The sequence below is a fragment of the Cherax quadricarinatus genome, chromosome 47, assembly GCF_038502225.1.
Source record: "Cherax quadricarinatus isolate ZL_2023a chromosome 47, ASM3850222v1, whole genome shotgun sequence".
In the NCBI taxonomy this organism is placed as follows: domain Eukaryota; kingdom Metazoa; phylum Arthropoda; class Malacostraca; order Decapoda; family Parastacidae; genus Cherax; species Cherax quadricarinatus.
In genome coordinates, this window is record NC_091338.1 from 30457640 (window position 1) to 30472122 (window position 14483).

The following is a 14483-nucleotide window of genomic DNA, read 5'->3' on the forward strand; positions in this document are numbered from 1 at the left end:
GTGAAATATATTTTTTTCCTTAGATTCAGAATGATTTTGGCGAAATTATTGCATACACAAATTTTCACTTGTCCTATATGGCAAGATGAGCGTTGCTATTTAAGCCAAGATCGCAAGTTCTGCCTATTCGGCACGACATATATATATATATATATATATATATATATATATATATATATATATATATATATATATATATATATATATATATATATATATAGGTACTTAGGGATTGGCAGAGAGCATGCATAGTTCCTTTGTATAAAGGCAATGGGGATAAAAAGAGAGTGCAAAAAATTATAGGGGAATAAGTCTGTTGAGTATACCTGGTAAAGTGTATGGTAGAGTAATTACTGAAAGAATTAAGAGAGAAACGCAGAGTAGGATAGCAGATGAACAAGGAGGCTTTAGGAAGGATAGGGTGTGTGTGTAGACCAAGTGTTTACAGTGAAATATATAGATGAACAATATTTAGATGAGGGTAAAGAGGTTTTTGTGGCATTTGTGGATTTGGAAAAGGCATATGACAGGGAGGATAGGGGTACAATGTGGCAGATTTTGCAAATGTATGGAATAGGAGGTAGGATACTGAAAGCGATGTAGAGGTTTTACAAGGAAAGTGAGGCTCAGGTTAGAGTATGTAGGAGAGAGGGAGATTATTTCCCAGTAAAAGTAGGCCTTAGATAACAAGGATGTGTGATGTCACCGTGGTTGCTCAATATATTTATAGATGGGGTTGTAAGAGAAGTGAATGTTCAGGTGATGGGAAGAGGCGTGGTGTTAAAAGATAGAGAATCTAATGGAAAGTGAGAGTTGTCAGAGTTGCTCTTTGTTGATGACACTGGTTTTGGGAGATTCTGGAGAGAAGTTGTAGAAGTTGGTGAATGAGTTAGGTCGTGTATGTAAAAGAAGAAATGTGAAAGTGAATATAGGAAAGAGTGAGGTGATGAGGATAGCAAAAAAAAATAGGTAACGAAAGATTGAAAATCAGTTGAAAGGAGAGAGTATGGAGGAGGTGAATGTATTCAGATATTTTAGAGTGCAGGTGTCAGTAAATGGGTCTATGAAAGATTAGGCGGATCATAGAATTAACGACGGGAAAAAGGCGAGTGATGCACTGAGGAATCTGTGGACAAAATGAACTTTATCTATGGAAGCATAGAGGGGAATGTACGAGAGCATTGTTGTTCCAATGTTCTAATGGGTGTGAGGCATGGGTGGTGAATGTTGCAACAATGAGAAGGCTGGAGGCAGTGGAGATGTCCTGTATGAGGGCATTGTGTAGTGTGAATATAATGCAGTGATTTCGTAGTTTGGAAATTAGGAGGAGCTGTGGGATTACCAAAACCATTATCCAGAGAGCTTGAGGTTTCTCGAACATGTAGAGACGATGGAACAAAATAGAATGGTTTCGAGAGTGTAAATCTGTCGTGGTGGGAAGGTGGGGTTGGGGTCAGCCGCCTAGGAAAGATTGTAGGGATGAGGTAAAGGAGGTTTAGTGTGCGAGGGGCTCGGACTTCCAGCAAGCATGTGTAAGCATGTTAGATAGGAATGAATGGAGACAAACGTTTTTTAGTTTTGACGTGCTGTTGGAGTGTGAGCAATGTAACATTTGTGAAGGAATTCGAAACCAGCAGGCCAGACTTGAGTCCTGGAGATGGGAAGTACAGGGTGTGCACTCTGAAGGTGGGGTGTTAATGTTGCAGTTTTATAACTAAAGTGTAAACGCGACTCTGGCAAGACAGTAATGGAATGAATGATGAAATTTTTTCTTTATCGACCCACCGTATCTTGGTTAGAAACGGCTGATGTGTTAATTAAATAAAATAAATTTAAACTGACTTTGAGCCAAACTCGGTGATAAGTACAACACAAGTAGAACACTAGAAACACTAAGGATCTTCACTATTGGAACAACACAAGTAGAACACTAGAAACACTAAGGATCTTCACTATTGGAACAACACAAGTAGAACACTAGAAACACTAAGGATCTTCACTATTGGAACAGCACAAGTAGAACAATAGAAACACTAAGGATCTTAATTTATGGAACATTTCACTTGTGCTGCAGACTTCGTCAGTCGAATACATAGATAAGTCCCACTCCTAGAGACATAATCGTTAGTAGAAGACGAAATAGACGTAGTGGAGACGTAATTGTAATCAGTTCATCTCCCTACTCTCTCATATCCTAGAGTGGAAGTATTTGTCCAGAGACTTATGTACAGGCAGATGAGGTGCTGCAGTTTGGAGAAGAGATCACAGGACAGGTGGTCTCCTTAGTTAAACAGTTGTGAACAAGAGTTTCTGAACACTGCCCAGTTACCAAGAAACCATCATGTTACAGTGTTACACAAGTTATTAATGTTATACAATACAGACTAGTTAATAAACCAAATACACTACTAGCAAACTGAATTACTAATTTCCATATAATAATTTGTGATTACCTCATTCAATTAGCTTCAAGATTTTAAAACCGATAACTTGTGAAAAAAGTTTCTTTGAGGCTTTATGTGATTGTTAAAGAATGTCTCTTCTGAGTGGCTTTGCATTTTCAAACCCATAATGAAGCCATTGGCTTAATTATGAGACATGTTAGTAGCCACCACAGACTATAGCAACAAACAGCAGTAGATGATTAAAATCTGGTCTTCCACAGCTGGGCTGTCACCACATTCGTATTTGTATTTATAAGTAATAACAATCTTCTCCTCTTAACTGTAGTGGTTAGAATGTATTTATTGTCAAATTTCAGTTTTTAATGTGAATTACAAAACTATATAGACCATTTAGCACAAAACCCACTAATGTTCGATCCTCCGCCTATTCTTGTAGTCAGGATTTGTCTTGATCAGCTTGATATTTACTTACCTCTTTGATGTTTGAAGGTTACTGACAGACACAAGCCTCTGGAAAGATGACTGGTTGAAAGCCAGCAAGTATAATGATAGGTGGAACCCCATTGCTGCTGACGACCAAAACGTGTGACGAATCAGTGGGTTGGGGTCCAGGCTGCAGACAGGTAAAACTGATTATTATTTTTTATATAACATTAAACCCACGTTGGTTATTTGTCACAAGATCTGGTGAAGGTTCGAGATTATCTTTCAAGTCCAAAAATCTTCAGACAGACAGTGAACCATGGGGAGACTGGTGAATCTTTCAGTTTAATTAGAGCACAAAAGATCGACCCTCCACCATTCCTTGCGATGAATGACCCACCTGGATTTAGCGCTTTAACGAGACTTAAATAAATAAATAAATAAATCGTATTAAAAGTAACATTAGAGGAACCTTATGACTACGTTGACCAGAGTCAAGCGAGAAACGACTTGAGAAAACAGAGGAAAGGTCTAGACCAGTGGGCACAGCAAACCGAATAGTTAGCTTCGCTAACCGCTAATCCGCTAACTAAAAAATTAGCTCCGCTAACATTAAACCGCTAAACAGCCAAAGAATTAGTGGAAGCTAACGCTAAATGCTAACAGCTAACTTTTTCATGGGACTTTCTAACGTGGTTAAGATTTAAACAAAAAAATGAAAACCAGCAGAGAACAACCACAGAATTATAAACACAAAGGTTTTAATGAGACCAGATTGACTCAAAATAAAGAAAACTCTGATAAAAATTGAAGTATTGTTAATTTATTTTAGGCTGATGGAAAGGAGAGTGTTGGCAACATTACACATGTTCAATACTCGAGTTTAAGTACCAGACCATACCCCCGGCCGGGATTGAACCGGCGGTCAGAGAGTCTCAAAACTCCAGCCCGTCGCGTTAGCCACTAGACCAGCTAGTCACAATAAGATTCGTCCAACTAGGTATATTTCTACACCATAGGAAGGTTAGCACAGGCACCACTGTGACCACAAATGCAAGTTTTTACAGACGAATCTCCAGCAAGCGTGGCCGTGACGAACTCTAGCTCAAGTCCCTTCACTGCCGTCAACATGACTCAAGAAATCGTAATGACACGATTGCAAACAAACCATACCCCGGCCGGGATTGAACCCGCGGTCATAGAGTCTCAAAACTCCAGCCCGTCGCGTTAGCCACTAGACCAGCTAGCCACAATAAGATTCATCCAACTAGGTATATTTCTAGGTATGGTTTGTTTGCAATCGTGTCATTACGATTTCTTGAGTCATGTTGCTACTGCCCGTGAAAAACCACTGCTACTTCCCACAACACAACCATTGCTACTACACCCACCAAAAACCAGTGCTACCCCCACCAGAATCACTGCTGCTACCCCATGAAAAACAAAGCTGCTACCCTCTCCAAAACCACTGCTACTACCCTATCAAAACCACTGCTACTACCCCTACAAAACCGCTGCTACCGCCCCCACCAAAACACCTGCTATTATCCATTCCAAAACCATCGCTACCAACCCAACAATACCACATCTACCAAACCAAAAAAAAAAAACACTGCTACTACCCCCCAAAAACAACTGATACTACCCATAACAACACCACTGCTACTACCCCAACCAAAACCACTGCTATAAACTCCATCAAAGCCTCTGCTATCCTTCCAATAAAACCACTGCTACTACCCCCACCAAAACAACAGTTTTTTCCCAACAAATGCACTCTTACTTCCCCTCCAAAGCTACTGCTACCATCCAAACCAAAACCACTGCTACTGCGCTCTCCAATACACTGATACTACACCACCAAAACTGTTACCACCCCCACCAAAATCACAGCTTCTACCCACTCCATAACCACTGCTTCAATCCCACCAAAACCACTGCTACCACCCCACCAAAAATAACTGTTGCTACTCCCACCAAAACCACTACTACTACTACACCGAAAACACTGCTACTACCTCTCATTATTGTTATTATAATCAAAAAGAAGCGCTAAACCACAAGGGCTATACAGCATACTGCCCCTCAAAAACCGCTACTACTACTACACCGAGAGCACTGCTACTACCCCTCAAAACCACTACTACTACTACACCAAAATCACTGCTTCCACCCACAACACAACCTCTGCTACCACCCCTCCAAAACCACTGGCACCACACCCACCAAAATCATTGCTACTACCCAATCAAAACCACTTCTACTACCCCCTAACAAAACCATTGCTACCACCCCACCAAAACTACTGATACTACCCGCATCAAAACCATTGCTACCATTCCAATAAAACCACGGCTACTACCCCTTCTAAAACCATTGTTACTGCCCTACAACCAAAACCACTGCTACTACTCCCACCAAAACGACTGGTGCTACCCCTACTAAAACCACTGCTACCATCCCCATCAAAACTACTACTATCATCCCTCATCAAAACAACTGCTACCCCAGCAAAATCACTGCTACCACCCCCACCAATACCACTGGTACTACCCTATGGAAACCACTGCAACTACCCCACCAAAACCACTGCTACTACCCACACTAAAACCACTGTTACTAACTCTCCCAAACCACTGATACAACCCCACCAAAACTACTGCTTCTACCCCCTCCAAAACTTTTGCTACTACCTCCACCTAGTCAACTGCTACTACCCAACCAAAACCACTGCTACTTCCCCACCAACACCAATGCTACTATCCCCACCAAAACCACTGCAACTTCCCAACCAAAACCTCTGCTACTTCTCCAAAATCACTGCTACCACCTACTAGTAAAACCACTGCTACTACCTTTCAACATCCACTGGTACTACCCCACCGAAACCATTGCTACTACCCCCTCCAGAACCACTTCTACTACCCTCACCAAAACCACTGCTACTACACCACAAAAACCATTGCTACTACCCAACCAAAACCACTGCTACTTCCCCACCAACACCAATGCTACTACCCCACCAAAATCACTGCTACTACCCAACCAAAACCACTGCTACTACCCAACCAAAACCACTGCTACTCCCCAACCAAAACCACTGCTACTTCTCCACCAACACCATTGCTATTACCCACCAAAACCACTGCTACCCTCGAAAACCACTGCTACTACCCAACCAAAACCACTGCTACTACCCAACCAAAACCACTGCTACTACCCCCTCCAGAACCACTTCTACTACACTCACCAAAACCACTGCTACTACCCCAACCCACACAACTGAAACTGTCCCCACCAAAACCACTGCTACTACACCACAAAAATCACTGCTGCTACCAACCAAAGCCACTGCTACTTCCCCAACAAAACCACTGCTACTTCCCCCATCAAAACCACTCTTTCTACACCAAAATTACTGCTACTACCCCACTAAAACCACTGCTACTTCCCCCATCAAAACCACTCTTTCTACACCAAAACTACTGCTACTACCCCACTAAAACCACTGCTACTACCCCTACCGAAACCTGTGCTACTACCACAAAGAAAACCACTGCTACTACCCCACCCAAGCCTCTGCTACGACCCCTCAGCAAAACCACTGCTACTACCACACCCAATCCTCTGCTACGACCCCTCATCAAAACCACTGCTACTACCCCTACCAAAACCAACACAACTACCCAAACCAAAACCACTGCTACTACCACTACCAAAACCAACGCAACTACCCAAACCAAAACCACTGCTACTACCACTACCAAAACCAACACAACTACCCAAACCAAAACCACTGCTACTACCACTACCAAAACCAACACAACTACCCAAACCAAAACCATTGCTACTACCACTACCAAAACCAACGCAACTACCCAAACCAAAACCACTGCTACTACCACTACCAAAACCAACACAACTACCCAAACCAAAACCACTGCTACTACCACTACCAAAACCAACGCAACTACCCAAACCAAAACCACTGCTACTACCACTACCAAAACCAACACAACTACGCAAACCAAAACCACTGCTACTACCACTACCAAAACCAACACAACTACCTAAACCAAAACCACTGCTACTACCACTACCAAAACCAACACAACTACCTACACCAAAACCACTGCTACTACTCCTACCAAAACAACTTCAACTACCCTCATGAAAACTATTGGTACCACCGCTCAATAAAATCCCTGATACCTCCAGCACCAGAATAACTGCAGCTACCCCACCAAAACCATTGCTTCCCCATCACCCAAACAACTGCTACTATGCTTTCCAAAACCACTGCTTCCACTTCCACCAACTCCACTGCTACTGCCCCCATCCAAAACCATTGCTACTACACCCACCAAAACCACTGCTTCAACCTACACCAAAACCACTCTTACATCCCCCATCAAAACGATTGTTTCCACCCCACCTGAACCACTGCTACTATCCCACCAAACCAACTACTACAACTCCCACCTGAACCACTGCTACTATCCCACCAAACCAACTACTACAACTCCCACCTGAACCACTGCTACTATCCCACCAAACCAACTACTACAACTCCCACCAGAACCACTGCTACTATCCCACCAAACCAACTACTACAACTCCCACCTGAACCACTGCTACTATCCCACCAAACCAACTACTACAACTCCCACCTGAACCACTGCTACTATCCCACCAAACCAACTACTACAACTCCCACCTGAACCACTGCTACTATCCCACCAAACCAACTACTACAACTCCCACCTGAACCACTGCTACTATCCCACCAAACCAACTACTACAACTCCCACCTGAACCACTGCTACTATCCCACCAAACCAACTACTACAACTCCCACCAGAACCACTGCTACTATCCCACCAAACCAACTACTACAACTCCCACCTGAACCACTGCTACTATCCCACCAAACCAACTACTACAACTCCCACCTGAACCACTGCTACTATCCCACCAAACCAACTACTACAACTCCCACCTGAACCACTGCTACTATCCCACCAAACCAACTACTACAACTCCCACCAGAACCACTGCTACTATCCCACCAAACCAACTACTACAACTCCCACCTGAACCACTGCTACTATCCCACCAAACCAACTACTACAACTCCCACCTGAACCACTGCTACTATCCCACCAAACCAACTACTACAACTCCCACCTGAACCACTGCTACTATCCCACCAAACCAACTACTACAACTCCCACCTGAACCACTGCTACTATCCCACCAAACCAACTACTACAACTCCCACCAGAACCACTGCTACTATCCCACCAAACCAACTACTACAACTCCCACCTGAACCACTGCTACTATCCCACCAAACCAACTACTACAACTCCCACCTGAACCACTGCTACTATCCCACCAAACCAACTACTACAACTCCCACCTGAACCACTGCTACTATCCCACCAAACCAACTACTACAACTCCCACCTGAACCACTGCTACTATCCCACCAAACCAACTACTACAACTCCCACCTGAACCACTGCTACTATCCCACCAAACCAACTACTACAACTCCCACCAGAACCACTGCTACTATCCCACCAAACCAACTACTACAACTCCCACCTGAACCACTGCTACTATCCCACCAAACCAACTACTACAACTCCCACCTGAACCACTGCTACTATCCCACCAAACCAACTACTACAACTCCCACCAGAACCACTGCTAATACTCCCTACAAACCAACTGATGCTTAACCAACCAAAACCACCTACTACTACCACAAAATCCACTGCTGCCACCCCCACCAAAACGGTAGTAAGTTGGTAGACAGCAACCACTCAGGAAGGTACTACCATCCTGTGGTAGTAGGCTGGTAGACAGAAACCACCCAGGGAGATACTACCATCCTGTGGTAGTAGGTTGGTAGACAGCAACCACTCAGGGAGGTACTACCATCCTGTGGTAGTAGGTTGGTAGACAGCAACCACCCAGGGAGATACTACCATCCTGTGGTAATAGGTTGGTAGACAGCAACCACCCAGAGAGGTACTACCATCCTGTGGTAGTAGGTTGGTATACAGGAACCACTCAGGGAGATACTACCATCCTGTGGTAGTAGGCTGGTAGACAGAAACCACCCAGGGAGGTACTACCATTCTGTGGTAGTAGGTTGGTAGACAGCAACCACCCAGGAAGGTACTACCATCCTGTGGTAGTAGGTTGGTAGACAGCAACCACCCAGGGAGGTACTACCATTCTGTGGTAGTAGGTTGGTAGACAGCAACCACCCAGGAAGGTACTACCATCCTGTGGTAGTAGGTTGGTAGACAGCAACCACCCAGGGAGGTACTACCATTCTGTGGTAGTAGGTTGGTAGACAGCAACCACCCAGGGAGGTACTACCATCCTGTGGTAGTAGGTTGGTAGACAGCAACCACCCAGGAAGGTACTACCGTCCTGTGGTAGCAGGTTGGTAGACAGCAACCACCCAGGGAGGTACTACCGTCCTGTGGTAGTAGGTTGGTAGACAGCAACCACCTAGGGAGGTACTACAATCCTGTGGTAGTAGGTTGGTAGACAGCAACCACCCAGGAAGGTACTACCGTCCTGTGGTAGCAGGTTGGTAGACAGCAACCACCCAGGGAGGTACTACCGTCCTGTGGTAGTAGGTTGGTAGACAGCAACCACCCATGAAGGTACTACCGTCCTGTTGTAGCAGGTTGGTAGACAGCAACCACCCAGGGAGGTACTACCGTCCTGTGGTAGTAGGTTGGTAGACAGCAACCACCCAGGAGATACGGCGATTGACCGAGGAAAACAAGAGGATTCGTAGTAGTCCTCCTGTTTCGAGTCCTCAGGTCAAGAAGGGATCGTGGTCAGTGGCTCGACAGCAGGGGACGACGAAGTTGACGATCAAGAAGACGAATGGAAAGCCAGACACGATGAAGAAGAAAGAGACTGCTGTGGAAACTCCCGTGGAAACCTCCAACGCATTCTCGGTGCTACCCGACGAATGTGAGTCTACTACTGGGATCGTCACGACGAACGACAACAAGGAAGGTAAGAATATTGTTGTTGTTGGGGATAGCCAGGTTAGATACATGGATAGGGCATTCTGCTTGAAGGACAGGAGTAGGAGACAAAGGGTATGCTTTCCTGGGGCTGGGATAGAGGACATTGTTAGCCGGCTTGACAACATCATGAACGGTAATGGGATCAATCCTATTATTTGCCTCAGTGCTGGAGGCAATGATGTAGGCAAGCGTAGAAGTGAGGATTTAGTTAGAAAGTTCAGGACAGCTATAGACATGATTAGGAAGAAGGGGAGGCGCCTTGTTATATGTGGCATTTTGCCAAGAAGAGGTGTTGGTAACGAATGGTTGTCCAGAGCAATTGGTATTAATTGTTGGCTGGATAAACACTGTAAGGATAATGCAGTACCATTCATTGACAACTGGGACAACTTCTATGGCCGAAATGACATGTATGCCAGGGATGGGGTTCACTTATCCAGGGCATGTGTGGGTTTTCTTGCTAACTCAGTTGAGGGGGTTGTTAGGACTTTAAACTAGGATTAGTTGGAGGTATGGGTTTAGAAATGATTAATAATGAGTATGGATATATTGACTTATGCTCTGATATTAAGAATCTTAATAGTAACTGTCATGGAGTAACTCTGGGTAATGATAATTTCAGAAATTGTGTAAAAACAAAGATGAATAGGAAAAATGTGCAGAAGAAAAAACATATGATGGTATTTTATGCTAACAGTCGAAGTGCAAGAAATAAAATTAATGAACTACGTTTGGTAGCATGTGCTGGGAACTTTGATATCATTGCATTAACTGAAACGTGGTATGATTTAAAGAGTCGGGATATGACTGCTGAGTGTAATATTCAGGGATTTAAGTTATTCAATGTGGATAGATGTAATGGGAAGGGGGGAGGAGTTGCATTGTATGTTCGAGAAAATATTAATTGTTGCATAAAAACAGGTATAAAAATAGATGGAGCAGTAACAGAGTCTGTTTGGGTAGAGTTCGTGGAGGGTCAAGAAAAACTAATTCTAGGTGTAATATACCGACCTCCAGGCTTGGATCACGATAGAGGGAGACTTCTTTGGGACGAAATTATTAGGGCTTCTGGACACAGTAACGTAGTCATAGTAGGGGACTTTAACTTTAGCCAAATTGACTGGAATTCTTTGACAGGAAATCTAGAGTCCAGTGACTTCAAGGAAACAGTTCAGGACTGTTTTCTGAAACAGAGTGTAACTGAGCCTACCAGGGGTAATAATTTGCTAGACCTAGTCTTGTCAAATAAGGAAACACTCGTGAATAATCTGGAGATCACTGAAGAGCTTGGCGCAAGTGATCACAAATCCATCACCTTTAGCATTAATTGGGAATGCAAGAATAATGATAATACAGTAAAAATCCCCGATTTTCGTTCTGCCGATTATAATGGACTTAGGGAACATCTGTCTAATCTTGATTGGGGTTATCTAGCTAATGATTTTATTGACGATAATCATACTTATGAATATGAAGGGATCTGCTTTTATGATTGTTTTCTTAATAATGTACACAGTGCCCAGAGTATATACATTCCCCAGAGAGAAATTAGGTCTAATAATAACGATCCCAAATGGGTTAACAGGAGGCTAAAGCATCTATTAGGGGAGAAAAGGGGAATTTATAGGCGCATCGGAAGAGGAGAGGTTAACCTTACTGACCAATATGTTCAGCTTAAAAGAAAAGTAAAAAAGGCGATTAGAAAGGCTAAACGTGGCTATGAAATTAGAGTTGCTAATGAATCAAAGACTAATCCAAAGGGGTTCTTTCAAGTGTATAGGACGAAGTTGAAGGAAAAAGTAGGACCTCTGAAATCTGGGAATGGACAGCTGACGGATAATGAACTGGAAATGTGTTCCTTATTTAATGACTATTTTTTGTCAGTTTTTACACAGGAAGATGTAAATGAGATTCCAGTAATTAACAATTATTTAGTTCCTGATGAATTTAAGTTAACTAATATTACTGTCACGAGGGACATGGTTATTAAACAGATAGACAAACTGAAACAAAATAAATCCCCGGGACCCGATGAGTTGTTTTCAAGGGTACTTAAGGAATGCAAGATGGAGCTTAGTCAGCCATTAACGAGTGTATTCAATGCGTCCATCCTTACCAGTGTTGTGCCAGAGTTGTGGAAGATGGCTAATGTGGTTCCTATATTCAAATCAGGGGATAAGTCCACTCCTTCAAATTACCGTCCAATAAGCCTGACATCTATAGTGGGCAAGTTATTAGAATCAATTATAGCTGACATTATCAGAAGTCACCTTGAAGAGCATAACTTGATAAATGAATCTCAGCATGGATTCACGAGAGGTCGTTCCTGCCTGACAAACTTACTGACGTTCTTCAATAGAACATTTGAGGCAGTTGACAGTGATAAGGAATATGATATTGTTTATTTGGATTTTAGTAAAGCCTTCGACAGAGTACCTCACAAGAGACTCTTAAGAAAAGTGGCAGCTCATGGTATAGGAGGTAAAGTTCTAGCATGGATAGAGGCATGGCTTACCAATAGAAAGCAGAGAGTTACCATTAATGGAGTGAAATCTGAATGGGGATTAGTCACTAGTGGCGTTCCACAAGGATCAGTTTTAGGGCCTCTACTGTTCATAATTTACATTAATGACCTTGATGAAGGGATTACTAGTGACATGAGTAAGTTTGCTGATGATACAAAGATAGGCCGTATAATTCACTCTGAGGAGGATATCAATGAACTCCAGGACGATTTGAACAAATTAATGTCTTGGTCTGAAAATGGCAGATGAAGTTTAATGTGGATAAGTGTAGGGTACTTGCCCTTGGTAATGAAAATAACCCTCGAAGCTATAATCTAGGTGAAGTAGAGCTTGGTCATACAGAATGTGAAAAGGACTTGGGAGTCATGGTAAGCAGAAATCTAAGGCCAAGACAGCAGTGCCAATGTGCGCAACAAGGCCAACAGATTACTTGGATTTATCTCAAGAAGTATAAGTAACAGAAGTCCAAAAGTTATTTTACAGCTCTATACATCACTAGTGAGGCCTCATTTAGATTATGCTGCTCAGTTTTGGTCCCCTTACTACAGGATGGACATAGACTCATTAGAGAACATACAGAGAAGAATGACTAAAATGATTTACTGTGTAAGGAACCTCCCGTATGAAGATAGACTTAAAGCCTTAAATCTCCACTCTCTGGAGAGGCGTAGAATGAGGGGAGATATCATTGAAGTGTATAAGTGGATGACGGGCATAAACAAGGGAGACATTAATAAAGTACTGAGGGTGTCGAACCAGGTAAGAACCAGGAATAATGGATTTAAGTTGGATAAATTTAGATTTAGAAAGGACATAGGTAAGTACTGGTTTTCTAACAGAGTTGTAGATGCGTGGAACAGTCTTCCCAGTGGGGTGATAGAGGCTGGGACCTTGGGTAGCTTTAAGAAGAGACTGGACAAATATATGAGTGGGAGGGGCTGGGTTTGATTGGTGTCAAGGGGTACGGGAGTTATTTCTTGAGTAGCTTTGGGTAGATGTCGTTTTGATAGGGACCTGCCTCGTATGGGCCAGTAGGCCTTCTGCAGTGTTCCTACATTCTTATGTTCTTATGTTCTTAAGGTACTACCGTCCTGTGGTAGCAGGTTGGTAGACAGCAACCACCCAGGGAGGTACTACCGTCCTGTGGTAGTAGGTTGGTAGACAGCAACCACCCAGGAAGGTGCTACCGTCCTGTGGTAGCAGGTTGGTAGACAGCAACCACCCAGGGAGGTACTACCGTCCTGTGGTAGTAGGTTGGTAGACAGCAACCACCCAGGGGGGTACTACCGTCCTGTGGTAGTAGGTTGGTAGACAGCAACCACCCAGGGAGGTACTACCGTCCTGCCAAGTGAGTGTGAAACAAAAGCCTGTAATTGTTTTACATGATGGTAGGATTGCTGGTGTCTTTTTTCTGTCTCATTGTTGCGATATGGAGTGTGTAACATTAGGCTGCTGATCCTTGATGAGGTATCAGTTGTTAGGTTGACCATTGTCTAGGGGAGAACTCCATAGCAACGAGGTTTCAGTGCTGCAAATTTAGCCTTTTTAAACAGGCTTTCTTTGTTAACCTCCTTTCTGTAGGATGGCCAAAACTCAAGTAAAATCTGTGTCTTTAATAACAATAAAACTTACATAGGATCTTCATATACCTATGAACTATATCTTAATTAAAATAGAGCAATAAAATGACTTTTTCCTTTACACATGAAGGATACTATTATATATATACACAGCTATTATTACGACACAAGAGCTTACTGGGAAAACAATTCCCAGTAGTAGAGTTAGGCCATCAATCTGTTGCTAAGATAGGATTTTAGGTAATATGATCAGTGAACTCTTAGAAGTCATAGATCAGACAAGAAGTGAGAGTCCTGGTCAGAATGAGTGTTGTGAAGCTACTCAGAGCAAGTGCGGTGAACCTACTGACTGTAGCAGTGAGCGGTAAGCTGAAGTCAGGTTGGATCTAGTGTCTTAGGGAGACCCCAGTACCTGAACTGCTACCGACACTTAAACTAGTGGTTTCCCACTACATGAAAATAACACTATCCACTATCATCACT

General features: G+C 43.2%; 1 protein-coding gene across 1 annotated transcript in view; it reads right to left on the reverse strand.

The window, feature by feature from the left end:
* LOC128696601 (sodium-coupled monocarboxylate transporter 1) overlaps positions 1–14483 on the reverse strand; it is a 348670-nt gene that overhangs the window by 211606 nt on the left and 122581 nt on the right. The window contains exon 5 of the mRNA XM_070094645.1: positions 2878–3018. Within this exon, the coding sequence (XP_069950746.1) occupies positions 2878–3018 (141 nt within the window). The remainder of the gene's footprint in view (positions 1–2877; positions 3019–14483) is intronic.